We start from the raw sequence: 27335 nt of genomic DNA, 5'->3' as shown, positions 1-27335 counted from the left end.
TTTTGAAACTTTCTCGTAGTTGTCAGACTCGGCCATGTCCCTAGTTAAACCATTCTTCATTACACTCTATTTTTCTTCTCACACTTAGATTTGTCCATTATATTCAATATAATATAATCAAGTCAAGCCTTAGGCTGCTTTCAAAGTTCCCCGTTACGCTCGTCTTCTTAGAATCATATTCTTCTCTTATATTGGATTAAGATTTTAAGCTTCATTGCTCTTATTCGTAATTATTCTTGTCCAATTAGTATTATACAACATTCAAAACAATAGTTCATCTCATAACCTTAGGTTGCACAAAGCGTTCTTAATTTCCAAAAATACTTCCTTCACCTAATTTCTAAAGCACAATTAGTTCTATACATCAGGCAAAACAATTCACATACATAAATAATCAAATATGTACACGCTAGATCCAACACCACACTGTAGTTTGATTTGTCTCCTGCTAATGTTGGAGGCTAAGGTGGATTCGAGTGCAATGTTGACTGGTGTGTTTGTCTGGTTTGTCTCCTGCCAATCACGTATTTCAGTCCCTCCACTGAAACCAAACCTCTAACTTGTGGTGATAGTCCCCTCTCTACGTTATATAAACTATTAATTACAGTTATTAAAGTTTTAGATTGGAAGTTAATAAAAAATTAAATCTAACCAATTAAGCATTCACCTTGGTAAGACTATTTTTCAAGCAAAGAGAGACATTATTACATTTCTTAGAAGCTTTCAGTGGACTTGGCTGCCATGCAACAGGCAAAACAAAGTAATCTGACCCCAAATAACCTCGTAATACAGAGATACTTGATCCAAAGATCAAACACAGTCCAAATCCAATACTATCGTTGAAAGGTAGTGATCAATCAGATCAAACATCTTAACCCAATGACTTCACCCAAAAGTATTCCAAACATTTCAAGTACAAAATTAGAAACAAGTAAAACGTTGTCGAGATGGTACAGAAGCGTAAAAAGAGTACTCACAATAAATTCCAGGGCAAAAACATTATAACTAGAATTAGCAAACATAACAAATTAAAAAAAAAAGAAACAAAAAAGACGCCTTATTGATGCTAAATCCTTTACAATCAGTTTTCCCTTTTCCACAAAATTGATATCGATCCAATATTCAGTTTTCAGCCTGCCTCTATGGTCCAATATGTTGCGTTGGGGATCGCATTGGCCAACCTAGGAGAGGAGGTGATCCTGGAGGGGTTGCACTGCGGCTGGGAGAGAAGAGGCTAAGTTCAACAAATGTTCCTGTTGATGTAACACCCTTTTCTAATGTCCGAAATGAAATCGATCCTCGTTTTGTTGATGCATCAGAGTATCTACCAGGACTAGACCGAACATTTTCTTCAACATTTCCTTCCAGATGACTCTGGCTAGCAATGAAAGACACAGTATCATTATGATCATTTCGCCTCCTAGCTTCCATGTCTTGCAGATTTCCCAACGCTAAGCTATCTGCCACTGGACGGTAAACAAGTGTGTACATGCACAAGCCAGCGCAACATACCAGTGCAAGAAAAGCCAAGAAAACAAAGGCTTCAAACATAAAATGCTCAGGTCCGGATAAAACAGATAAACCAAGAAAAAGAACCCTTAATGGAAGGAAACATGAAACTGAGAATAGCAATATGTAAACCCTCTTCTGCAGACCCTTGTTAATAACTAGTTTCAAAATCCGACTACCAAGCCAAAAAAGGTAGGAAGTCAGGACAATGGCATAAAGGCCAAGGAGAATAGTGCTGAATAAAGGGTAAGTACAGAAGGCAGTATCATTCTCCCCGGTCATTGAAGAGGCAGCCGCTGCACTTGAAAAATAATGAGGCAACTTTTTTCCAGAACCACTATTCTTGTCTAACCGAGGTCCAACCAAAATAACAAAAAGCTGAAGAACAAACATTGGGAGGCAGTAAAGAAGAACATATCCCGATGTTTTCACATTCCATTTTTTGCTCATAATTCCAGTCTCCAAATCCTGTAAAGGTGCCCGAAGGAGAAATACAAGTGTGAGGAATAGGCACGGTTCTGCAAATCCCAAATTTGATACAATGTAACACTTGCAGACAGTGTCCGGCCATTTTAAGTGAAAGGTACTCCTTAACAAAGTAAGTCGAATAATTTCACCAATACCCCACCAGATTGAAAATAGGATTATTGTGATTCTGATGATCCAAGGACCACTAAAATAAGTGAGCTGTAGCAGACGTTGACTATGAATACGAGAGCGGAAGTAAAATGAGTAAGCAATGCACATCAACCCAAGAAGAATTAAGATGGCTACTAAACAGATCGTCACCAGACCGAATGCCTCGGTAGCTATTCTCGACAGGGGCATTACCCGATGTACAGATTCCACGCATGCTCTCTGACAGCATGGATACAGGAAATCCTCTGGTGGTTGTGCCTTCTTTCCAGAACTAAAGTATATATCAATGAGTTCCTAATAAAAGAATAAGATGATTGAACTCGATCCAGATATGCATAATCACTCAAGATAGATAGCTCCACAACATCCCAGATCAATCAAGCAGCACCCCCTCCATACGCTCACTGTAGATACAAGATTATGGGTAATACATCAAGCCCTGAACATATAGCTTTAAGGCTGATTATCCAATTCAAGCACCTAAAGTTGATAATAAATTAGTTAGAAGAAGAAACAAAGAAAGTTGACCACTCGAATGCAAAACCAAAACAACTTTGCTTAAAATGATCACATTTCAGAACGTCAGATATTCGAACCAAACACATGGGTAAAATCATTTCAATCTTCAGGGAGTTTAGCATATATCATCAAATTGCCGGGGTGCAAAAAACAGGCCAAGGAAAAATAATTTATACAGGCTAACAATAACATCTACGTGAGATTACACACTACATTCCTAAATTGATAACAAGGTTTATAAATAAAAGTCGTAGAGTGGGTTTGGCAGGCAATGTCAACGGTGTGACCTCAATTGTGGCCACATTCATTAACTATTTTTCGCAGTATCAATAAACCCAGGAAGCGGCACCAACAAATGCAATTCAAAAGATATATAAATAATCACAGAAAAAATATTAGTACATTAACTAATTTAATAATCACATAAGATCATAGGCCAGCGACTGGTTTTCAGCAGAGCAAACAGACAAAAAAAAAGAAATTTGGAACAGAGGGGGAGTAGTGTGGAGACTGTAACCGGGAGTTGTCTTCGGCAACATAAACATTAAGTTGAAAGCGGTAGAAAGTGTTGATTGCAATTAGAAGCAAAAAGAGGTGTGATAGGAGACGAAAGATATGGCGTTGAGGAGCATGAGAGGGTGTTTTGATTGAAAGCGATAGCAATAATAAATGAAGAGTGAGTGTAGTGAAGAAAAATAAGAGAGTTGGTGTGGGGAGAGCAGGTATTTAGGATTGTTAAGGCACATTAACTAGAAAAGCTAAGGGTTGAGGCAGGGAAAGACGGAGGAAAATGTGAAGTAAAGTTAGGTTTGTTGGGTATTTGAAGAAGGAAAGAGAGGAAGGGGGAAGATGAAATCGAAATTGAAATCGATTGGGAGAGGAAAAAAAGAAAGGAAAAACGGAAGCAGAAAGAGAAAGGAGAGATTGCAGAGAGTAGAGGAAGAGAAGAGAGAGAGCTTACAGCGGAAGGGACGGTTGATCCGGTGAAGAGGAGCGAGGAAGCGGAGAGGCGAAGAAGGGGATCAGCTAACCCTAATTGCAACGGATGCGAAGGTGAATTTGGGAGAGAGAGAGGAACAGGAGAAGGCGAGGGAGTTAGAGAAGAGAGGGGAATTGGTGAGTGGGACTTTGTTGGTGACAGCCTGTCTCCAGCTGTGTCCTCCGAACCTTCCGCTTCGTGGATAAAACCACTTGCTTCGACTTTCTTCCTAACCGACGTGTCTTTCTCCTTTTTCACATCCTTTTCACACTCCAACATCGTTTATTGTTTGTTCTCAAAAATATATTTAATTTAATTTAATATTAATAGGACAGGCTTTCTATTTTCACTTTAAAAATATTAAAAAATATATATTTGTCAACGTTTTCTCGTTATATATTTGAATTTGAATAGTAATAGTAATAGAAAAAGGAAGTAAAAATAACTATTTAAATTTATTTATATATTTAGGGGTGGGTGAGTGAAAAATGAAATATAATTGAAAGGTGACAGGCGTGGGTATGGGAGTGTGCATGGGAGGGAAAGGGATTTGGCGTAATTGAGAGACATTGTTAGAGATGTTGGATTGGAGATCCTAGGCGTCCAATGTTGCTCTAACCGCTCATCTCCTTTCAATTTCATGTATGCTATGTTTTTGTGTTTTCCGGTCAATGACACAGCATCTGCATGTTGTTGCTTGAACCACGCAATTGCATTGCCCTCTGTTTCTGTTTCCGTTCAATTGTAACCCACATTACAAGTTTCTCAGCGCCTCTGCAGATCCCGTTTTCTCTCTTTCCACAGCATCTCCTATCCCTTTTTCATCCGCATTTCGCTTCGCAATTTCTGTTTTTTTTTCCTTTCATTTCATTTGGCTGGGGAATCTGGGCAGGGCCACGTTGGGTCTCTTCTTCAATCTAATACGGTAGAATACAACAGAAAGAAAAAGAACATAAAAGCACATTCTCATTGGCATTGTTGGAAATTGGCGGCGGGTGTTATGGGTTGCATATGCTCCAAAGCAAAATCATCATCATCACACCAATACGTTTCTCAAAACCATACCGAAGGTTTGAAGGCCACTCCATCCCCCAACACCAACACTTTCGGGGACACCACTTCCCTCATATCCAATGTAAATCAATATTCCTATTCAAGTTCAAATGCAACTCAAGAAAAAGCCTCCACCCCAATTTTCTCGGACCAAATTCAACAGAAAGGGGACAAGAAAGCCAATGGTAATGGGGTGCGATCAACGACACAAACACAACTACAACAACCTAAGATGTCTAGGTTGTATAGTATAACCAGAGGGGAAAGAGGAGTACAGGTTCTCGCTGGGTGGCCCTCTTGGCTCTCTGCAGTTGCTGGTGAAGCCATTAGTGGCTGGATACCTCGTAGGGCTGATTCCTTTGAGAAGTTGGATAAGGCAATTCCTATTGTTATTCATTGCTTTCTCTTTCCATCCTTATTTAATGTCACTTACCAAACAAACTTACCTGTCATGTTGCAGATTGGCCAAGGAACTTACAGCAGTGTTTATAAAGCTCGTGATCTTGAAACAAATAAAATTGTTGCACTGAAGAAGGTTCGATTTACTAATATGGATCCAGAAAGCGTTCGTTTTATGTCAAGGGAGGTTATTGTGCTGCGGAGGCTTGATCATCCCAATGTCATGAAGCTTGAGGGCATGATTGCCTCACGGGTCTCTGGTAGCTTGTACCTTATCTTTGAATATATGGAGCACGATCTTGCAGGACTTGCAGCAATACCCGACATCAAGTTTTCCGAAGCACAGGTACCTTCTAATAATGCATAACAGAGTCTTAAAGATAACAGCCTTTCTCTCATGTACAACTGTAAATTTTTCTTGGAAGCATTTAAAATTCACTTGATGTCATTTTTCTGTATTTAAACTGGCACAGTGAACCATATTATTTTCAGAGTGAACCTTGTGAGATCTAGAAAGTGTCTATCATTTATATAATTAATAGAAGCATGACACAAGCTTTGAAGCAATGGATTGCTAAATATCTGTTTAAAACAAAAATCACTTTTACTACTACTACTACTACTATTATTATTATTATTATTGAATTTGACGAGTCAAAAACATTGTATATCTACGGGAGTCCTAGTGCTATTTATTGTAAAGGGTTTGACCGGGATAACAACGACATTTATAAGTTTTTTTATTTGAGTATCTCACCGTCTTGCAAAAATCCCTAGTGGCTCTAGAGCTGCAAAGATCTGACTAACTGCCTTTGCATTTCTTAGACCTGATTAACCTATTAGTTGAAATAGACAAGAAATCTGTTTAAAGCAAAGAAGAACGCTAAACAGTTAGGCACTGGTTATAAAATCAAAAGTAGAAAACATTAATATTTAAGTGTAACATCTTAGTTACCAACACACACACACACACCATGGATTCCGATAAAATCTTTGATTTATTGATTCCTTTGCGAGCATCCTTTGAGCACTTGGTAGCCGGTGTGCAGGACCCCGAAGCAAAACCCGAAACCAACAATAATCTTTTACTAAAAGCCCATGTATTCTTTGCATTCAACTGTATTCACAACTTAAAGTTCCGTGTCAGACTTCTTCTCTTATTTTCTTTTCTCATTAATGGACCTCGGCTTCTTGTTTACGGGTGAATATTTTATGTCATATTACAGATCAAGTGTTACATGCAACAGCTTCTTCGTGGTCTAGAGCATTGCCACAGTCGTGGTGTCATGCATCGTGACATAAAAGGTTCAAATCTTCTGATTGACAGTAATGGCAGACTGAAGATTGCTGATTTTGGGCTAGCAACTTTGCTTCAGTCATCTCAGGGGCTGCCTTTAACAAGTCGGGTAGTGACCTTGTGGTACAGGCCACCTGAACTTTTACTTGGAGCTACAGATTATGGAACTACTGTGGATTTGTGGAGTGCTGGATGTATTCTTGCAGAGTTGTTTGTTGGGAAGCCTATACTGTCTGGACGAACAGAGGTAGTATTCCTCTTTTGTCTTGGCTATGTGCAATTTTTTTGTCAGACATACTCAAGCCTTTGCATGTGATACCTTTATCATCAAAGCTTGATGATATAAGTCTTAAACTTATAGGTTCTCTTCTGTTACCTGTGCATATTTGCATCGGAGGATAGAAAGTTGTACATTTATAAAGTGATGTAAAGTAGAGGAAGAAATCAAATAAGCATCACATTTGTAATCTAACTCCAACATGTTAGTTTTATAGCCATTTGAGTTATACCTGCAATCAATTTATTGATGAGAAATGGTATTTACGAGTTAGGATATAAGATTTTTGACGGTGTCATTTGAAATACTTAATTGTTTTGTTACAACTTTCCATGGTTTAATTGGGAACTAAGATCTGGTAATATGTCATTCTAGGTGGAGCAACTACATAAAATCTTCAAACTGTGTGGATCTCCTTCTGAAGAATACTGGAAGAAGTCAAAGTTGCCGCATGCAACAATTTTTAAACCTCAGCATCCTTACATACGTGTTGTTTCTCAGACATTCAAGGATTTTCCTTCATCTACACTGAGCCTCTTGGAGGTCCTTCTAGCTGTTGAATCGGATGATCGGGGAACTGCATCTTCAGCACTTCGGCATGAGGTAAATATTAGTTTTTTTACGAGTGCAGTTCACAGTACAAACTGTCTTTGAACAGAATGCACGTGTTACACATCCTAGAATTTTTTGAGCTGGGACCTCAGAAGATTTCTTTCCCATCCTCTTTTACATAGCGACTGACATTTTCCATGCTTAGTTCTTCACAACAATGCCACTTCCTTGTGATCCATCATCTTTGCCAAAGTACCCACCGAGTAAGGAGTTTGATGCGAAACTTCGCCAAGAGGAAGCTAAAAGGTATTCCTTCTTTGAGGATTTTATATTAGAGGATAATTTAGATTAAATTAGTTATCCGAAAATTTGACTATTAGCGGCGGTTTCACCTTCTAAACCTACTTTTTTTTAGTCAATTCTAATGTGATTTTGTCATATCTGATTTTTTTGCATTACCTGCAGCAATAGGACATTTTTCGCACACCTTTCTAGTGTGTGCTTTAATGATTCTTTGCTTTCTCTATGGATGTCTCAAGCAATAATAGAAACGTTTTGCACTTCTTTTCTCTTTTTTTTTCCCTTTCCTTTATGTTCTCTCAGGATATTCATTTCCAGAACCTCTGACTAGTGCAGAAGTATTTGAGTGTTATTTTGGTTGTTTTTCCTCTTCTTTTTGAGACATGACGTTGGTTTGATTTGCTTCATTGTCCTTATTGATTCCATGTGTTTCTCCTGACATCCATTTGTCTATTATTAAGCAGGCGAAGAGCACCAAATAAAGGACATGAATACGAATCACTAGGGAATAATTTTAGAGAGTCTACAGCTGTGCCAGTACCTGGTACTAATGCTGAGTTTCAGGCCACTACAGGGGTACGTTATATCATAAACAAAGTGTTAACGGACCTTCTTTTCATTTGAGTTATTTGGGTTTGCCTGACACACCTTTTTCCATGTGATTTTTGACTCCAGAAACCAGGACTGTGTAATGTTAAGCACGTCTCTGAGAAGTACAATTACGAAAAGGATGACGGTTATGGCTTCTCTCGCGAACCTGTAAAGGCAACGTCAACAACACACAATGTATTTTCTCATTCTGGCCAGTCAATGCATCCAAGTGTTTATGGATCCTCACGCACTAGGAATTTGAAAGAGGAAAATGTCCTCATATGCCCTGATCATGCCTTTATATCAAGAAAGTCTGAGTTGAGCAAACATACTTCGTATTGGCAAGGTAGTGCCGCAAAATTGTCAAGATTTTCTAATTCAATTGCAGCTCGAGGTGATTCACTTCTTGAAATGAGTGGTGGTGACTTTAGTGTGAATTCGCAGTTGCCAGAAGATCAATTTGGCACGAGATATAGCCATAAAGCAGATGGTGAGTCCAACCAATTGTTGGATGGACTCAAATCTTAACAGAAGAAGGACTTTCTCCCCAAGGGAAGTACCGTGCCAAGGTAAATATGTGAAATTGCTCAATTATTTTGAAGCGAGCATTCCTTGTCCCTTTCAGAGAATATGGGAAAGGAATAGTTTGTTGAGTATGAAGACTGGTTTGCTAACTTGTCTTGATATCAATATTTTCTTGCAACGAGGCGAATGTTAATAACCCAGGGATAATAATATATAAATATATCTGCACTCGTAATTAGTAGAATACTGGAACCTGAATGAAACTTTCAGGAGATGGTTGTTAGTATTTATGTTCAATGAATGTAAAGCTATCAAATAATTACTTGCTTTTATTTATGATTACAGGGCCTTGCTAACTAAAATGCCCGCATGCATCATTCTCGACCGTTGCTGGCTTCCAGGGGATATAGTCTTGAAGGAATACTGAAGGAAAACTGAAGGAAAACGAAAGGCAAACTAAACATGCTGTCCGGAAAGCTCGTTCGAGAAATCAAAAAGTGACTGACTTTCAAGAGGGTTCTGATGCAGTTAACATGGTATGAGAACACTGGAACGCAGGGTTGTGGCTATCATAATGCCAAGATAAAATAGTTGTTATGAAAGTTATTCAATTCTTGTTGCCGATAGTTGACTAGTGCTCTCACTTCTTCACTTTCAGATGTTTATAATTACCATGGAAGGCCTTGTACAGTGTTCTAACCAACAAACTTAATGTTTCAGGAAGGTGGATAGTTTATAAGAGCCAGTAAAATCCATGCCGATAGAGTGTAAAATAATTGTATAAAACACAAGTTGTTTCATTGCCTGATCTCGAAGTCATTTCCGTGGCATTGTACATTTGAAACTGATTTTGCCCGATTACATTCTATTGATTTAATGCATAGGTTAATGGGTTATACAAGTTACAAGCATATTCAAAGCTAGAAGAAGGCATTGGCATAGGAAACTAGAAAGGCTGAAGAAAGTCCTGCATTTCAAAACATCGAATTCTCATTAACGTGGTTATGCAAGTGAAGTAATACCAAGACAGAAGATTTACTATTAACATTCATGTGATACCTTCACTTCTGGGATAATTTACTAGATCGATTAACCTTTGCAATCAATTCTAAACTTAGGTGGGTGTGTACATGCAAGTGGCAAGTTAATTAAAACATGCAATCTCAAGACTTGGAGCTTTGGAATATAGAAGAAATTTGGAATTTCTAACGAACAGTGGACGCTGTATGATTATTAACTAAACATATATAATGGCTGGCTATATTTTCTTCCCACTCTAACGTAAGCTTTAAGTCCACTTCCTTTGGCTTGATCTCAAATTCATTTATAAATAGAAGAAAAGAGGAAATCATGTTTCAAAGTACTTTCTAAGCTGTATTGTTTGTGTTGCTCTAGAGGATTTTGGTCAAGCAAAACCTTAAAATACGTTCAGAAAAGTTTTTTTCCCTTCAAGGAATAAAGATAAGAAGGTGGGTTATGGACTAAACTTGTTTGTTATGATTGATTTGATGTTCACAAAGAAGACACGAGTGCGTGGGTGAGTGGGTGAGTGAGTAGAAAGAGATTGAAGATTAAGATGTTGACTGAAATATAGGTATAGAAAGAAATTCTACCAAATTTGAAGATGCAACAACTGCAGTTTGCTTGATTCACAATTCTGGGAGGTGTATTGTCTATATCAAATACGGATCCATCCAGTGGCAGTGCATGGGAGTTCCCTTGGCGTCAAAGCATCACGCGTCAGGCCTAGCCAGCTAACTTCAAACCAAATATAACGCATGCATCCCTCATCCCTGCAATCCCTGCTCGCTTCACTGTTTTTCATCACTCACTCTCTACAGACAAATCAAGCCAAGATGAGGCCCAAACCCCATCAACCATTCAATTCCAAGCTGCTCCTTCTACCGCTCTTGGTTGTCTTCTTTCTCCTCTTCGTCCTAAAATCAAACTTGTCTACCTTCAAAGACATACAAGAGGAGACCCCAAATGCTGCCTCGCAACCATCGCATTCAGTAAAGACCCCAAATTGTTCCCCCAGTTGCAACAAGATACCGGTTTCTCTCTCCCAGGCACTCATCCACTACTCCACCTCAACCATCACCCCACAACAAACGCTGAAAGAGATATCGGTGTCTGCAAGAGTCTTGGAGAAGAAATCCCCGTGCAACTTTCTGGTGTTTGGGTTGGGGCACGACAGCCTCATGTGGAGTGCACTGAATCATGGTGGGAGGACGGTCTTCCTGGAAGAAGACGAGGCATGGATGGAGCAAATAAGGAGGCGGTTTCCGACGGTGGAGTCGTACCACGTGAGGTACGACAGCAAGGTGAAGGAGGCTGAGAATCTGATGGAGGTTGGGAGAGGAGAGGAGTGCACAGCAGTGGGAGATCCAAGATATTCCATTTGCCAGCTTGCTTTAAAGGGTTTGCCGAGTGTGGTGTACGAGACAGAGTGGGATCTGATCATGGTGGACGCACCCACCGGCTACTACCAGGATGCACCTGGCAGGATGAGTGCCATCTACACCGCTGGGATGATGAGCAGGAACAGGGAGAGTGGAGAGACCCATGTGTTCGTGCATGATGTCAACAGAGAGATCGAAGACACTTTCTCCAAGGCATTCCTCTGCGAATGCTTCATGAAAAAACAAGAGGGCAGGTTGAGACACTTCACCATTCCCAGCTTCAGGCACAACCCTCACCTTTTGCACGGGCCCTTCTGCCCTCCCCCGCCGCCTCCATCCTGATCCCTTCTTCATCCCATTTATCCACTACTGCTTCTTCAATAAAATATTTCAAAACAAGAAAACATTTTTTTTTTAATTTTATACAATATTATAATTGTAATTTGCTAGCCTAAAGAACTTGTATGTTGTATATGAGTCCACATTCTAAAAAATCATTACAATTGATGAACAAATATTGCATCATCGACCATAGAGAAAATTACGATACCATACCTTTGAAGTGTGTAACTTCCTGTACAATGATTTTGTATGGTTGATATTTTGTCTGTTGAATTTTACCTAAAGTCGTCATTGCCAATTTGCCCATAAAAAAAGATTTTTTATTAGTAAGAAAAGAAAAATAAAAAGAGTAACGGCGAAGTTTGGTATTTTAAAAATATTAAAAAAAGAGAATTTAATTAAAAGGGGGACCGGGGAAGGAGAAGAAGAGCTTTGGTGTTGAAAGAGCAGAGACCACATAGCACAGAGCAGAGAGGATTGCGATAATGAGTAACGAATAGTAAGTGTTTTTGTTTGAGAGGAAGAGGTTGGGGGAAGAAAGTGTTACTAATCTGGGGTTTCGTTTGGTTTGATTTGATTTGATTTCAGCGATTACCTGTTCAAGCTTCTGCTTATCGGCGACTCCTCCGTCGGAAAATCATGCTTGCTTCTCCGATTCGCTGTCGGTCTCTCGTCACTTTACCGGATTTCCCCTTCTCTTTCGCTTTCTCTCATCTCTTCACTTCCTTTCCTTGCAGGATGACTCCTATGTGGACAGCTACATAAGTACCATTGGAGTTGATTTCGTAATCATCACTTCTCTTCTTTTCTTCTTTGACTCTTTCTCTTTCTCTTTCTATTTATGTCCCGACACTTTTTCTTCTCTCTCTCCAGAAAATCAGAACCGTCGACCTACAAGGAAAAACCGTCAAGCTCCAGATTGTGAGTTTTCTTTTCTTATACTCTATTTTTAGGTTTTCTTACTATCTAATATCTATTTTGATTATCTTGTGTTGCATCCACTCTGATGTTACAATTTTGCCCTAATTTCTGCATACGCCTGTTACCCAATGTAGGGTATTGAGAATCAACACATAGCACCATCTCTCACATTTTTCCTTCTTATCTTCATCATTCCGCATAAACATTTCTGCTACAGCTCATCATCACCGTTGGTTGTAACCTTGTTCAATCACGCTCTGCTCTGTAGTTGCCCCCGTACCAAGCTTCGATTGTTTTATTCTGTTTTTGCGTATGTGACATTTTAAGTAGACCTCAGCTGTGAATCTCATTATCCATGTTGCTTGTCACTAGAAAATGAAGCCATTCGAGGCATCATCTTTTCTCCTTCCCTAACCATTGATACTCACTGTTTCCTGTAGTGGGATACAGCCGGACAGGAGCGATTCAGGACTATAACAAGCAGTTATTATAGAGGAGCGCATGGAATAATTGTAAATCAACTTTATGCTATCATCATCTACGCTAAAAACCATATACTTGCCCTGATATTAATTGAATTTCTTTAGCAAATTTCTGGAATTCTTATAAGTTTTGGGATCGCAACAGATTGTCTATGATGTCACTGAGATGGAAAGCTTTAACAATGTGAAGCAGTGGTTAAATGAGATTGATAGATATGCAAATGACAGTGTGTGCAAGCTTCTTGTGGGGAATAAGTGTGATCTAGTTGATAACAAAGTTGTAGACTCACAAACTGCCAAGGTAAATTACTGAATTATCACTTTTTCCTTTTCTTTTTTTCTTTCTTGATTCATCCGGTAATTATGTTCTTTCCTCTTTAGGAGTTCAGTGTTATTTCGAAATTAATCATTAGGCATCTGTTGTTATTTCCCCTGTATATCCTTACATTGATTCCTACTTCTTCTAGGAGTATGGAGTTTATCTTCTGTTTTCTGTGTCTTAATCAAGTAAAGTATTGATTTTGAAAATATACTCTAAATATAACATGTGAGCTTTCAACACTTGTATCCCCTGAGCTATTGAAACTGCTACGCATGTATCCCTAAGCTATCAAAAATGTGGTGCTGTATAAAATAATGGAGGGGGGCATCTTGCGGTATTTACCTTGAAAACTAACAGTTTCATTCTGGATACTGGTCTTTTGGGTTGGAAAACAAAAGCAATGGGAACAATTTTAAACTTCATGTCGTTTAATATTCATCTGTGGTGTTGGAGAGGAAGGGAACTTGAATGTTTTCACTTTCATTCTATGACCAAATAAATAGGCATGACAACCGTTATATTTTTACTCTTTACATTCCTTGCTTTATCTTCAATTACAGAGGAAATGCGCTATCTCGGTAGAATTGCCAATTACTTCGAACTCAGCTTCTCTTAAATAAATCAAAATTCAAAGAGTGAGATCTTTTGAATGCATGTATTGCTAGTTTTATAATTGGCCAAATATGTCATGTATAATAATAACTTTGGACTGGTCACTTCTGCATTTATTGTTAGTTGTCCAATGCCATTTGATATAGAATTGTTTTGTTAAAGAAGCTTGTGCCTGAAGGGTAGATTATGAAATATCAGTTACTTTCCCTGCATGTTAAACGGTAAACAAAGAGTTGGATGATCGTACTTTGTCTAACATGTATTGAGAGTATGAATCACAGGCCTTTGCGGATGAGCTCGGTATCCCTTTCCTTGAGACAAGTGCCAAAGACTCTATCAATGTGGAACAGGCTTTCTTAACTATGGCAGCAGAGATTAAGAAGAAGTATCTAATATCTCTAGCTCCTCTCTCTCATTTAGAATCTTTAAACTACAACTATAATCAATGTCTTGAATTTTCTGTTTCCATGATGAGTTTTTCAGCATGTTTAAAATCTAAAACATTAACAGTATATTTTTTTAAATTTATGTATGAATGATGAGTTGTCTTTAAAATAACAATAAAACACTTCGATGAATAATGGCTTTTGATAAAAAGAAAAATAAATAGGATTACATCTTGAGCTAATTTTTTGTAATTTACAGATAATGTGTCAATTTTTATTCTTTGAGGATTAATTCTATTTGTTGATGCCTGTGATAGTATGAGTTCCAACGGTAGACGAGTAAGTCCCTTTGAGATGTTTTGAACTTTGATTTGAACTTATATGCAGGATGGGAAGCCAAACAGCTGTTGGTAAGTCGGCAGAAGCCGTTCAAATTAAGGGGCAACCAATCCCACAGAACAGCAACTGCTGTGGTTAGGTTTTACGTTCTGTTATAACTGTTATATGAAAATAGGGAGACTCTTTCTTTACTGTGTTATGACATGGATGTTTAAGTATTAACTCTTAAAATATGACTTGTCATCTATTTAAATCCCTGGATAATGTTGTTCTGAATCTTCTGTCCTAATGACTTCCCTTGTTTAGAAGGAAAGGGAGGCAATTGGCCACGCATTTTCCACATACATATTGCATAACCACAAGGCAATTAAATTCTAAGTAAATGGTATATGCTTGTGGTAAGTGCAGGGAACATTAAAAACCAGTGCGCCTGCCGTCGGGAAAGTTGTTGGAGAGTCCTACAATCATAATCCAACGGCTTAAAGTTTTTTGGCTGATATTTCAACATTTTAATGTTCTAAAAATAAATTAACGGCGGGGACTCGGTGGAATCATTCTAAATCTCATAAGAAAATTAAATGATTTGAGTCCCACACACTCTCCACATTACCGCATCTTCGTTAGCGTATGCATGCTATATCATAGAAGCTTTTATATTACTTTTCAAAGAGATCATCAATGATGTTTTATATTCCGAGTAAATCAGCAGTGTGTTATAAGCATGACAGGTAAAATTTCTCTTGGAAAACTGCATTTTATTGGGGAGTTTAAAATTTGATATGAAGGGATAAAATAAGAGGCTTGCACAAGGTTATCAATCTCGAAAGTTTACGTAAATTCGTGATAGTTGAGTAAATTCAACTCGAAAATTCAACTCTTAAGAATTTAATTCAGATAAAAAAAATATTATATAAATAATATCTTAATTCAAATAAGTTTACAAAATTATATAACTTTAAAATAAATAAAATTTATAGATATATTTTTCATAAAAAGATATTGTAAAAAATAAATAAATGAGTTATGGTCATTAATTTTGATGCATTTCATTAAGGAGACGAGACATTCTAAACTCGTGATTTTACACAATCCTATCAATTTTACAATCGATTCTATCAAGTTTACGCAGAAAACGAGTTTACTTCCGAGTTAACTCGAAAGTTATATTAAAGAATGTAAACTGAGTTTATGAGTTAACTTTTGATAACATAGACTTGCATTATGTTTAATGTAAATGAATGTTTTCTTTTTTTCCCTTTTATTTCTTTCTGGAACCCTAAATCTTCAAGAAATTACAAACGGATCGACGGAGGAAGATTTGATGTTGAATTTATACGTTCCTGTCTTACGAAGACACTCTACAGTATTACTATAGTGGTCCGGTCGTTGATTTGGTAGGAACTGTGTATATATGTACTAGAATAATTATTGGGTCTTTATATACCTATGAAATTTGTTCTCAACATTTTAGGAAAGTCTGGTTCACGTCAAGGTTGGTGGTGACTCATATTATTAGACAAGTTTAGAGCTGGTTCGTTCACGCTGACATAAGCATAATTCAGACTTGGTCAATTATGGTAACATTCACTGTTTCAATTCTTATAAAAACAAATCATTTTACACTTAGTTAATTCTCCAAATTGACATGATTTTATCACGCTATTGGTATAATATTTATATTGATTTTGAAAACTTTCAAATTGCAATTCGGTCCTCAACTCATTGGGACACCTTTCGCGGAAATGTGAAGGAAACTTCACCGAAACACAACTCCAAATTATTACTATATTCTAATATCGTGTTCCCAGCTGCCATTCGAATCCTGTTTTACCTTTTTCGCTTCCCTCGATTCATATTATATTATCAAAATTAGTATACCAAAGCGGTTTGAAGGAGGTAAAATCATTATTTATTTTAAGTAATTATAGACAAAAGTCATTTACAAGCTGCAAGTTGGAAAGGAAGATGGCATGCTTGTATGAATAAAATTCCAAATCAGGAAGAGGGGAGCATGCCTTCATTGCCATGAAAATGAAGGCATGATGATTTGGGATGTATCATCATAATTAAAGTAACACGAAAACGAAGATAGAAACTAGAATATGCTTGATTAATTTATTTATCTGAAAAAGAAAAAAAAAGTGAAAATATGTTGTTTGCTTGAATTTTAAAAAAATGTAGAACACTGGGAGTTTCATCCTCTCTTTTGATGACGGCGTACGAAGAGAGAAAAATATGTTATGGACTTGCATTTTGATGTCAGAATTAGGCTGCATTAGGGGTTTACTGACAGTGGCGGCACACAACGTTTGTATGAGTATGCGAACCAAAACAAAGAAATAGGAAATAAAAATGGCATCTGTGAATGTTGAAAAAATGAAGATGGAGTGTAGTTACTTTATAGATATTTAGAAGTTTTGGTAAAGCGAGGAAAGAATCGATAAACAAGAGCAGGAAAGATCCATATTGTGAAGAAGTGTAGTGGGATAAGGTACTCCTCAGGAGGAAGTACAACAAGGGGTGGTTGTAGTGGTGGATTGGGATTCGCCAACTGTGATGGTCTTGCCTTCTTTAACAGTGGAAGATGCAGGGTGAGGAGTGGAGGAGAGTGATTTCTTACTGATTATGCGGTAGATCTCGGAGAGAATGGTCTGGAAAGCCTTTTCGACATTAGTAGCTTCAAGAGCAGATGTCTCGATGAAAGAGAGACCCTCCTTCTCAGCATAACCTTGGGCATCTTCGGTGGCAACAGCTCTGAGATGCTTCAGATCTGTCTTGTTACCGATGAGCATGATGACGATGTTGACATCGGCGTGATCCCTGAGCTCCTTGAGCCACCGGCTGACGTTTTCGAATGTAGTTGGTTTTGTGACGTCGTAGACAAGAAGAGCTCCGAGGGCACCACGGTAGTAGGCACTGGTAATGGCTCTGTATCGTTCCTGTCCAGCCGTGTCCCATATCTGAGCTTTCACGCTTCGTCCCTCCACCTGTCGTCACATAATATATGTCATTTCATTCTTAATTAATTAATATACCACAAAAATACCAGATCTGGAACCACACCTCCAGAGTCCGAGTAGCGAATTCCACGCCAATCGTCGACTTCGACTCCAGACAGAACTCGTTCCGAGTGAATCGGGACAGAAGATTCGATTTTCCAACACCCGAATCCCCGATCAGCACAACCTTGAACAGATAATCGTACTCTTCCTCTGCTCCACGACCCATTTTCTTTTCTTTTCTTTTCTTTTCTTTTTCTTTTCTCTTCTATTGATGATAAAAACAAAACCCTCCTCACCCATTCCAGCTTTCCTTATACTTTATTTTAATACGACCATGTCTGACGTAAAACTCAATTACGTTTACCATTTCATACCAGTCAATTTTTGTTTTCCCTTTTTATAAAATTACTTAAACAATTATTCCATCCAGTAATCTGTGTTGAATTCTAAAAAAGAAATAAGGATACAAATTTCAAGATTTCTTTTTGGATCCCATATATAATTTTAAAGTAATCTTTTGTATGAAAAAAAAAATTGGATTACATAATTTGAAAATCATTCTTCATGATAATAAATTTTAGATCACGTAATTTAGGACCATCTTTCTAAAAATATTTTTTGAATTGTGTAATTCAAAAATATTTTCCAAAGTATACAATTTTTAGCTTATTTTTTGTATTTTTAAATTATGTAATTCATTGTTTTTATAAAAAAAAATCCCTTTTACACAACACTTAGAAAAGGGAAGTGATGATTAATTTGATATTTTTAACCACCTTCATGGGCTGCACATGAGAGGTATGGGGTGCAGAAAGAAATTGGCTTCGAATTTAATTTGATTCGGTGTTTATATTTGGGCTGGCTTGGCTTGAATTTGAGTCGGATCTGGTTGGGTCCTATTGAGTCCAGTTCCTTTAGGGTTTGACCTCGCTTACAAGTTAATCTATCTCGTTCTCCTTCCTTCCGGTGCTCTCTTCTTCGTCGCACAGTGGGAGTAGCAGGAGCAGGAAGCGCCCATTTACTTGTTTGCTCTAAGTTAAAAAATGGCTCTGGTCAGTTTCCTTTCTACTTTCTGCTTTTTACTTTTCCATTTTCCCAAATAACTAGCCAACTATTTCGGCAATTTAGCATAAACCTGAATGCAATGCTTCGTGTGTAGATCCTGCATGCAATCAAAGGAAACAAAAATGTTTTCAAGACTCTCATCGCAGCAGAGTACAGTGGCGTCCAACTGGAATTTGCCCCTGATATCGAGTTTTCTGTCTCCAACAAAACTCCTGAATTCCTCAAAATGAATCCTCTTGGAAAGGTATGTATGCATCGATGTATCTATGCATTCTCATGTGTTCCCCTAACCAATCAATTTTCCTTGTTTCCACCAGTTTCCTGTGTTGGAAACACCCGATGGTCCAGTCTTCGAAAGCAATGCCATTGCTCGTTACGGTACGTCTTCGTGCAATTCCATGTATAATTTCAGCATCATTTTTCCAATTCAATTCAAATCGGCCTCTTTTCTTTCCTGCAGTTGCTCGGCTCAATGGTGACAACGCATTGTACCTGTCTACTCCCATTGATAATGTAACTTTCCAGTCTATTTGATTTCTCCTCTTTTTCCACACTCCTTTTCCTTTTCCTATTTTATACGCTCTTCCGTTTCACGTTGCAGGCCCGCATCGACCAGTGGATTGATTTTTCAACTTTGGAGATTGATTCTAATATTCTCAAATTGTACCTACCAAGGTTTGGATACGCTCCATACCTTCCACCGGTAAGCTCCATCTTTTACGACCTTTATTAACTTCCATATTATATTTCTCTCTTCTCTGGATCATCCCGCCGATCATCTTTCTTTTTTTGTGTCTTTCGAAATTTAACCATTCATCTGAAATGTGTCTACTTCAAGGCGGAGGAGGCTGCAAATTCTGCGTTGAAGAGAGCATTGGGGGCCTTGAACACTCACCTTGCATCCAATACGTACCTGGTTGGTGATTCCGTCACCCTTGCTGACATCATAACGACATGCAACCTGTATTTGGGTTTCACCGAGATCTTAGTTAAGAGCTTCACTTCGGAGTTCCCTCATGTTGAGAGATACTTTTGGACCTTGGTCAACCAGCCCAATTTCCGCAAGATATTAGGTCAGGTTAAGCAAACCGACGTTGTTCCACCTCTTCAATCTGCGAAGAAGCCTGCCCAGCCTAAGGAGTCGAAACCCAAACCTAAGGATGAGCCGAAGAAAGTGGCTAAGCCAGAGCCAGAGAAGCCCAAAGAAGAGGCAGAAGAGGAGGCACCCAAGCCCAAGCCCAAAAATCCCCTTGATCTTCTTCCTCCAAGCAAGATGATATTGGATGAGTGGAAAAGACTCTACTCAAACACCAAGACCAACTTCCGCGAGGTTGCAATCAAAGGTATTATGATGGCTTTCTGTGTTTTAATTTTTGTCGATGCTAGGAGGTAGTATGTCACGTGTTTTCGAAAGCTCCTTGCTTTCTTCATCATGATTTGTTACTATTATTTACCGAAGAGTGTCAAAGTGAGCTGATATGAGATGGTAGATATCTTAAGTTAAATCCTCCTTGTGAACTTGCAGGATTTTGGGACATGTATGATCCAGAGGGTTATTCTCTCTGGTTCTGTGATTACAAATACAACGACGAGAACACTGTTTCCTTTGTGACATTAAACAAGGTTGGTGGTTTTCTTCAGCGGATGGATCTGGCTCGCAAGTATGCTTTTGGAAAGATGCTTGTAATTGGATCACAGGCACCATTTAAGGTGAAGGGGTTGTGGCTTTTCCGCGGGCAAGAGATTCCACAATTTGTGATTGACGAGTGTTATGATATGGAGCTGTACGAGTGGACCAAGGTTGACATCTCTGACGAAACTCAGAAAGAGCGGGTGAATCAGATGATTGAGGATTATGAACCATTTGAGGGAGAGCCTCTTCTGGATGCTAAGTGCTTCAAGTGAAAATTATTCCATAGTCTTTAAGAGCTTATGATTTTGTTGCGTCTTTTGGTAAGAGTTGCCTTCTATCTTATTTCTGTTATAGTGAGTTCTTAGCTATTTCGGTGATTTTGCCAGCGTTGAAACTTATACAAGGATGATTTTGGTATACATTCATTTTGTTTACTAGTACACAAATTTATTTATCCGTGAAAACTTCAATGCGTACGTATTTTGTTAACGTGGAAAGACTACTTTCAAGGATTTATAAATACCGTAGAGATTAGATGTATGGGCTATTGTTGTTTTCGAAACTATTTTTCAAGAAAAATAATATTTTAAAGATGGAACTACCAGTTTATTAATAATCTTTTGTGTAATCACAAGATTGGTTCCATTTTTTTAGTTTGTACAAACTGAATTGTCATTATTTTATAAATTTTACTATTTGAAATATATTTTAGATTATTTTATTGAGTTTCACATTATTTCTTATTACTTTACCACCAGCTTTTCTAGGTTATTTTATTTATAAGAAATGTTTTTTATAATAAGGAGATTGTTTTATACAATTTTAACAGAAATGGAATCTCAGGGTAATTCAGAAGAAAAATTAGAGAATGTTGGTGTCATCTATTCAATTCAAATATTATATTACACTTTTCTATTTTTTATTTTTTTTCAACTTCATCAATTTTCATACCCAATTTCTTTTATGATCTTCTCTTCCTTGGTTCACTTGTCCATCCTTGTATGCATTCCAGAAAATTATTTTTAATTAAATTTAAAAATTATATTAATCTCAATAAGAGAACTGGTTTTTCTTTTACAAGTAACTGTTGGTAAAAAATGTAATTGTAATAAAATTCTTAAAATTGTACAAAAGCTACAGCTGATTTCCCCTTTACATAAGGTTGAAATATTTGGGAGTTTTTTAAATGTTAAGTAAACTAGTTAATATTACACGCAAATTAAACTTCTTTTAAAAAATAAAAAAGGTTAATGTAACATTCTTATTTATCTTAATATTTTAAAACTATTTTGTTTAAGAAAATTAATTGTTAATTTAAGATTAGAGAAAATATGATTGATTTTTTTTTATGATTGATCTCATCTAGTGGTTCAAATATAATAGTTTAACATCTAAAGCACATACATCTTTATTGTTAAATGAATGAAAGAAAAACAATTGAAAAAACTTATAAAAACATGAATATCTAACCCATTTTTACCTCACACTCAACTCTTAGTCAAGTTTAATAACACTCATGGATGCTTGTCCAACCCATAGTCATAGAACCTGTTCAAACACATGTCTAGGAGCATTCATATACACTTATCATTGTCTAATCATTAACACGAAACATGAGAATGCATTTAATATTTATCCTACAGTCACATAAATAATTATTTTCCTAACTTGAATTTATTTAATAATTATAATAAATTTAAATTTTTATTATAATAAAAAATTAAACATATAAACATATACCATAACTCATTTTTATAATTAAAATAGATATAATATAGATAGTATAGATAAAAAATGAAGTTTTGAGGGTTGATATTCATACGTGATTTTTATTTTGTCAAATTTTTTTTTAATCTTTTAAATTAAAGTTATTATAAATTAAAATAATTATTTCATCAATTATATTTTTTAAGTGATATTCTTTAAAATTTAAGTTTTATTTTTTCAATTTCACATTTTGCTAACTTAACACTTTTTAATTAAAATATTACTTATAAAACAAATAAAAATTATTTATACTTAATTTTATAATATGATAATAATATTAATAATAATAATTTTTTTATCTTAAATAACAAAAGAAAAGGAAAGAAAATAATGTTTTCTTTTCAAGATTAGAAAAGGGGAAAGAAGGGAAAGTGTGATTCAACCTTCAATGTTGAATGTTCAACGTTGAGAGAAGACATTTGAAAATCACGTGAAAGCAAATAAGCCGAAATCGCATCCAATCTCATGCATCGCTCAGAGATGAATTCAATTGCCAGAAACCGATCGCTAAGTCTCATCCTTCTTGCTTTCTCTTTGCACTTTGTTATCGGTTCGTTCCTTCAACCTAACCTAATTCTTTCCTTTTTCATTTTCATTCAATTCCTACTCTATGTTGCAATCTATGCCTTTAGGAAACCCACAATTTCTTCATCTCTGTTTTCGATGCTAAACGACCATGCAATTCTACAATATTTTCCCGCTTAGATTGAAATTTTTGCATTATCTGAATGGTTTCGATGCCTGCATGTGTGTGACCGTTTCTCGTCAAGTTGCATTTCCAACTTTGATTTCATTTCAGTTCATTGCCTGCTTTTCCACCTTAAAATGTCTTATTATTTTTTTCCTTTTTGGGCTGTTTTCTAGGTTTTTCCGACGACTCACCTGTTACTAAAGATCTCACGAAGATAGAACATTTTGCCACCAGAAGCCCTAGTACTATAATTGTCCTTGTATTAATTGGGATTGTGCTGTTTTCCTTGTTCTCCTTTGCACTTTTTAAACTTTGGCGGAAGAAGAAAAGGGAAGAACAATACGCTCGTCTTTTGAAACTGTTCGAAGAGGATGATGAGTTAGAGCTTGAGCTTGGCCTAAGGGACTGACCTTTGCTGTTCGACATCTTCAAGATTGGTATTGCATCATAATTTATACCGTTCTTCTCTTTCTTACACTCGCCCAAACTGTATTTCTATAAAGTCAAATCGTAAATTCTCCATTCTTAGAGTTTTTTTCTTTTCATGATCGTAAGAGAAGAGTTTTGAGAGAGCTAATTAACACCTTAGATTTGTTCGCGGACACGTATTACGGAATCAGAATGAGCCTGGGATTTCTCCTTTAACGATTAATGACCCAGAAATCTGCCAACCTTTACACTTACACCTTCAAATCTAGGTGGCCGGGAAGCCTTTCTCTTGCTGGGTATTTAAATGTTCCTGCTGCTAGTGTCCATACACCATTCAGTATTGAGTTTAAACTATAGGTCAATCCCTTGTGTCACTATAGTCTTATATAATCCAATCAAAATTGGAGTTTTGCTATGGCAATTGAACCTTTATTGTCTGAGTTACCTTGGCGAAACTCAAATTTTCTTACTTTGATTGGATTGGATAACATCATTAAAAGCATATACTATATGACATTGCACTTTAAGTTTCTGCCTCTTTGTAATAAAAAAAAAACTTAGGTGCAATATGTTAGATGCTTATTTGTGTTTTACATGCCCTTATCAAAATTTGAAGTTTTACCAATCTCTAATATGTGAGTTACTTACCGTGTCTGAGGTGAAACCTTAAATTTGATTTCAAGAACTATATCAAAAGCAATTAAGGTACTTAGGTTTTGTTCTTTTGTTGTATGGTCTGGAACATCTTTCTGATATAAAATATTAAATGGTAAAATAAATATATTTAATGTTCTTCTATTCTTGGTAATTCAAAGGTTTATCAGAAAAAAGATTCGTTGACTCATAAAATGTAAACAACCCCAAGCGAAAAAAATTATTTGAAAGTGTAACATTTAATACTATCAATATATCCCTACTATAATTTCCTATTAAACATTTAATACTATCAATATATACTTAATCACTTCCGAACATCTCCCCGCATTCAGTTGCATTGCTAATGTGCGCATATATTTGTACCTTTTTGCCTTTCTACTGCACTCCTTCTGTCGTGACCTTTTGAGTATAACTTTTGTCTACCTCACTTAATCTCATGTACTCAAACACAGCCTTGAATTATGCTCTCAGGCTCAAGATTCAACGAGTTGAACTGGTGATCCACTCAGATAGACTAATAAACAACCAAGCACTTGGAGAACCCTCCCTTAAAATTTAATTGTTAACATCTCATATTACTCTATCTGGGACCTTGGGATTGGCTGTGGGTCTGAGTATAGAAACAACCTCTTAGCACATGTAAGGGTTTGATTCTGTATTATGTTAGCTTTTATTGTCACATACCCAGTCCACCAAGGCAGCCATCGTCATTTGTTCAAAAAGTACCATAAACAACTGAAACCATCATTACAGAACCAGCTTGTGAAATGCCATTGTCAGAGCTCTTAGCTTTGTTGCACATGGTTGTCAAACTATATATGGGATCTTTATTTGATTATTGTACATACAGATTTTAGGGATAAACTACTTGGGCAAAGGTGATGATAGAATAGAGAAACCAGTGGCAGACGAAATGTTTTCCCTATACCATTTCTTCCAATGCAACACAACAACAATAGATGTTGAAAAACATTTCTGTGAATCTAAACTAAGTCTCAACATAGGTGTGGCCACTAGATCATATGGACCTTGTGTTAAAGTTGTAGTTGCAAATGACTCACTATATGGATGAATCAGAATGTAGTGGTGGAAAAATGTAAACCATAGAATTGAGTTGGGTAATGTTACTCTCGAAACCGTTGAAGCTACCAAAGCTGCTAATTGAAACCACCGTAGCTCGTGACTTTCCTCATCACCTTCCCATCTCCTGAACTGCACTTACCTGAGTGTTGTTCTCCTACCACAGTGAATACTGTTATTCTTCCTTCTAAGCTCATCTTGTTACTGTTCCAACTTAACACAACTATCAAGCTCTAAACCCAACTCATAAGGGCCAACATAAGGGCCAATCTTAACATCTTCACAACACCCAAGTCATACAATCATTGTAATTCAGGAGTTAACAGGCATGTGTGCACATTAGTAAGGACATTTGATGGAAAGTGACATTTTGGCAAACATTAAAGCTTGTAAACGTAAGAATTCATTTGATAAAAGGAAAACAAGGAATCAAATTGAATAAAGAACATAAGGGACCATAAGGGTTTTTTCCTCCTTTTTTAATGTAAGAACTAGAAGTGACATATAATTACTTGTTTAGAAGTAATCCTGTTACGATGTCTTCATTTATTTGTTGGATTATTAACTATTATAGGGTTTTATGGGAATCTTAGCTCAATCGCGAGGTTTTTTATTTGTGCTTCTTAGGTTCAAATCATGAAAATAACCCATCTATCTACTTGTAGTGGTGATGTTGCGTACATCTATCCTCTCCACACACCCTACTAGGTGGATCTCGTGCATTGCCACCTAAATATTTTGAGTTTGAAGGGGGTGATCTTCTTTTAAGCTCGCGTATATGGTAACTATGTCATAATACTTTCAAAACTTCTGATTGCAGGCTTATGCGAGTTTATTTGTTTTGAAATGAGTTATGCTAACAAGTGCAAGGACACTTGTTAACAATAAAAAGTAGCAAAATATATATGGTGAAATGCACAACAATTAATATAATACAGTACTTTAATTTTTCGATCCTTAACAAGTGTCCTTATAACTCGTTAGCATTTGCCTTGCCTTCAAAAAAATGTCGCTTCTTGCCGAAGACGGATATGATGGTGGTGGACGTGTGGATTAAAACTTTCTTGGAGTGAAGAACCGTAGTTCATTGTTTGTAATGCTATTCGATGATTTTTTATAATAGATATTTATTTATCTACATAGTAGATGAGGAGAATGCTAATTTGCAGAGATTGGACTGGTGTCGTCTTGAGTATGATACACCTGAAATTTGTTGATATGTATGATATTGTAGTCTTGACATGTTATTGGTAATATATGGTTGTCCATGAATGGGTGACATTTCTTTTTTAAAATCGCCTGGGCAAGAAGGATGAAGAGGAATTGTGTTGCATAACGTGTTTTTAGCGTTATTTATGAAAAAGATCTTCAATGCATCATCCATACGACAGCCAAGACCTTTTTTTTCTGTCTTTCAATTGAAATAAATCATGGCACGTTTGACATTTTTTTTATATTAAAAAAAAAATTATAGTTCTGGAGGAATTTTGACACTGGCGAGGAGTGAAGTATTTATAACAAAATTGAGAGCTTAGCACACTTACATGTCATATGTTTCTGTGTGTATATGCGTTGGTGCGAGCTTGAGAAATAGAGTATAAGAATTGAAAGGAAGGTTTAGCATGAGAGGTGAGAGGATATAATATTAATTTGTATGTGTTCATATCTATGATCCAGATTAAAAGTACTCTCTCATTGTGCGTATTAAAACGCGTGCATTCCGTCTTTAAATTATACATTGGGGTGTACATTAGACCATAAGAACTAGAAATGATTATACGATAACTTAAAAATTAAATGACTGTGAAACTCAATCCCAAATTATATGAATGTATGGTTGTACGTTATAATTTGTCATTTTCTTACAAACAATCATCTCAATTGATAATCCTTGTGTATACATTGCATGTATGGTTGTACAAAGGACGGCGTTCACAACTTTGGCATAGGACAGCGTTCACAACTTTGAACAAATGTAAAGCTACGTCTAACATAGTTGGGTTCAGTTTTGCGCTATTATTATATATTTCTCCCGGAGAATTCTTATAATTCCAAAAGTTGGAAGAAATATCTTAAACGGATGAATAAAGCTGTTATCTTACTGTGTCATTATTTAGTTTAATGAAAAAAAAAAGCTCGTTCATGGGGTAGAGTATCTCTTGACTCTTCTTTCTTCGCAATGAGCTGCATCAATAACGCTGACGCCACAAATATTAAAAATATCAAATTACAGTATCGTTCTCAAAGTACATATCGCAACTGTCATTCGTAGTAGTAGTACTTTATTCTTCTTGAAGTGACTACTTAAATGCACCTGCAAATTAGTTAATTAAAAAAGACGAAATGATGTTTTATGCTCAACATGCATAATAAATTACAAACTATTACAGTTATAACAATAGTTCAATTGACAAATGCAGCTTTTCTTCATAAAATCAAAATCTTAACACCAGATGCAGCTTCACTAAGCACAAGCTGAGAGTAATAATTGCACGGTCGAACCACTTCAATACCATGACTTCTGAGTTCACATTTCAGTTCATGAAACTATACAAAATTCCGTTA

General features: G+C 36.6%; 7 protein-coding genes across 11 annotated transcripts; 5 read left to right on the top strand and 2 right to left on the bottom strand.

Moving 5' to 3' along the window:
- Window positions 1-896: 896 nt before the first annotated feature.
- LOC124843534 (uncharacterized) lies at window positions 897-3785 on the bottom strand. 2 transcript variants are annotated; one of them, XM_047320295.2, is made up of 2 exons: window positions 3629-3785; window positions 897-2628 (listed from the first exon to the last, which is right to left on the bottom strand). In XM_047320295.2, exon 2 carries the CDS (start codon window positions 2335-2337, stop codon window positions 1141-1143), a length of 1197 nt encoding a protein of 398 aa, XP_047176251.1. In that variant the 5' UTR covers window positions 2338-2628; window positions 3629-3785; the 3' UTR covers window positions 897-1140. The 2 variants fall into 2 exon arrangements, with proteins under 2 accessions (XP_047176251.1, XP_047176252.1); XM_047320296.2 differs by having other exon boundaries at window positions 897-2552; window positions 3629-3783.
- A 384-nt stretch (window positions 3786-4169) lies between these two features.
- On the top strand, window positions 4170-9606 carry LOC124843533 (putative serine/threonine-protein kinase At1g09600). 2 transcript variants are annotated; one of them, XR_007029290.2, is made up of 8 exons: window positions 4170-5444; window positions 6325-6642; window positions 7048-7275; window positions 7430-7530; window positions 7989-8100; window positions 8200-8461; window positions 8560-8684; window positions 8986-9606. XR_007029290.2 is itself a non-coding variant. In XM_047320294.2 (7 exons), exons 1-6 carry the CDS (start codon window positions 4647-4649, stop codon window positions 8641-8643), a joined length of 2001 nt encoding a protein of 666 aa, XP_047176250.1. In that variant the 5' UTR covers window positions 4170-4646; the 3' UTR covers window positions 8644-8684; window positions 8986-9606. The 2 variants fall into 2 exon arrangements, 1 of the variants encoding a protein (XP_047176250.1); XM_047320294.2 differs by having other exon boundaries at window positions 8200-8684.
- Window positions 9607-9613: 7 nt separating this feature from the next.
- GXM3 (glucuronoxylan 4-O-methyltransferase-like protein (DUF579)) lies at window positions 9614-11612 on the top strand. Its single transcript, XM_047320297.2, has one exon. It carries the CDS (start codon window positions 10419-10421, stop codon window positions 11382-11384), a length of 966 nt encoding a protein of 321 aa, XP_047176253.1. The 5' UTR covers window positions 9614-10418; the 3' UTR covers window positions 11385-11612.
- A 115-nt stretch (window positions 11613-11727) lies between these two features.
- On the top strand, window positions 11728-14722 carry LOC124843536 (ras-related protein RABD1-like). The gene is made up of 8 exons (XM_047320298.2): window positions 11728-11883; window positions 11973-12045; window positions 12122-12169; window positions 12258-12305; window positions 12746-12817; window positions 12933-13088; window positions 14003-14106; window positions 14495-14722. Exons 1-8 carry the CDS (start codon window positions 11870-11872, stop codon window positions 14583-14585), a joined length of 606 nt encoding a protein of 201 aa, XP_047176254.2. The 5' UTR covers window positions 11728-11869; the 3' UTR covers window positions 14586-14722.
- Window positions 14723-16812: 2090 nt separating this feature from the next.
- On the bottom strand, window positions 16813-17756 carry RAB11C (RAB GTPase 11C). Its single transcript, XM_047320321.2, has 2 exons — window positions 17510-17756; window positions 16813-17433 (listed from the first exon to the last, which is right to left on the bottom strand). Exons 1-2 carry the CDS (start codon window positions 17672-17674, stop codon window positions 16945-16947), a joined length of 654 nt encoding a protein of 217 aa, XP_047176277.1. The 5' UTR covers window positions 17675-17756; the 3' UTR covers window positions 16813-16944.
- Window positions 17757-18341: 585 nt separating this feature from the next.
- Window positions 18342-20565, top strand: LOC124843547 (elongation factor 1-gamma-like). Its single transcript, XM_047320320.2, has 7 exons — window positions 18342-18500; window positions 18608-18757; window positions 18831-18891; window positions 18974-19026; window positions 19115-19216; window positions 19352-19856; window positions 20039-20565. The coding sequence occupies exons 1-7, from the start codon at window positions 18492-18494 to the stop codon at window positions 20416-20418; spliced, it is 1260 nt and encodes a 419-aa protein (XP_047176276.2). The 5' UTR covers window positions 18342-18491; the 3' UTR covers window positions 20419-20565.
- A 1704-nt stretch (window positions 20566-22269) lies between these two features.
- Window positions 22270-26065, top strand: LOC148198875 (uncharacterized). Of its 3 annotated transcripts, none has more exons than XM_088114764.1 (3): window positions 22270-22463; window positions 22778-23041; window positions 25755-26065. In XM_088114764.1, the coding sequence occupies exons 1-2, from the start codon at window positions 22379-22381 to the stop codon at window positions 23011-23013; spliced, it is 321 nt and encodes a 106-aa protein (XP_087970890.1). In that variant the 5' UTR covers window positions 22270-22378; the 3' UTR covers window positions 23014-23041; window positions 25755-26065. The 3 variants fall into 3 exon arrangements, with proteins under 3 accessions (XP_087970890.1, XP_087970891.1, XP_087970889.1); XM_088114765.1 differs by lacking the exon at window positions 25755-26065 and adding an exon at window positions 25436-25584; XM_088114763.1 differs by having other exon boundaries at window positions 22275-22463; window positions 25591-26065.
- The last annotated feature ends 1270 nt before the right edge of the window (window positions 26066-27335 follow it).

The sequence above is a fragment of the Vigna umbellata genome, chromosome 5, assembly GCF_029865625.1.
Source record: "Vigna umbellata cultivar VRB3 chromosome 5, Vumbellata_1.0, whole genome shotgun sequence".
NCBI classification, from domain to species: domain Eukaryota; kingdom Viridiplantae; phylum Streptophyta; class Magnoliopsida; order Fabales; family Fabaceae; genus Vigna; species Vigna umbellata.
Note: the sequence above shows the minus strand (reverse complement) of the source record. Positions and strands in the feature narration are given on the sequence as shown.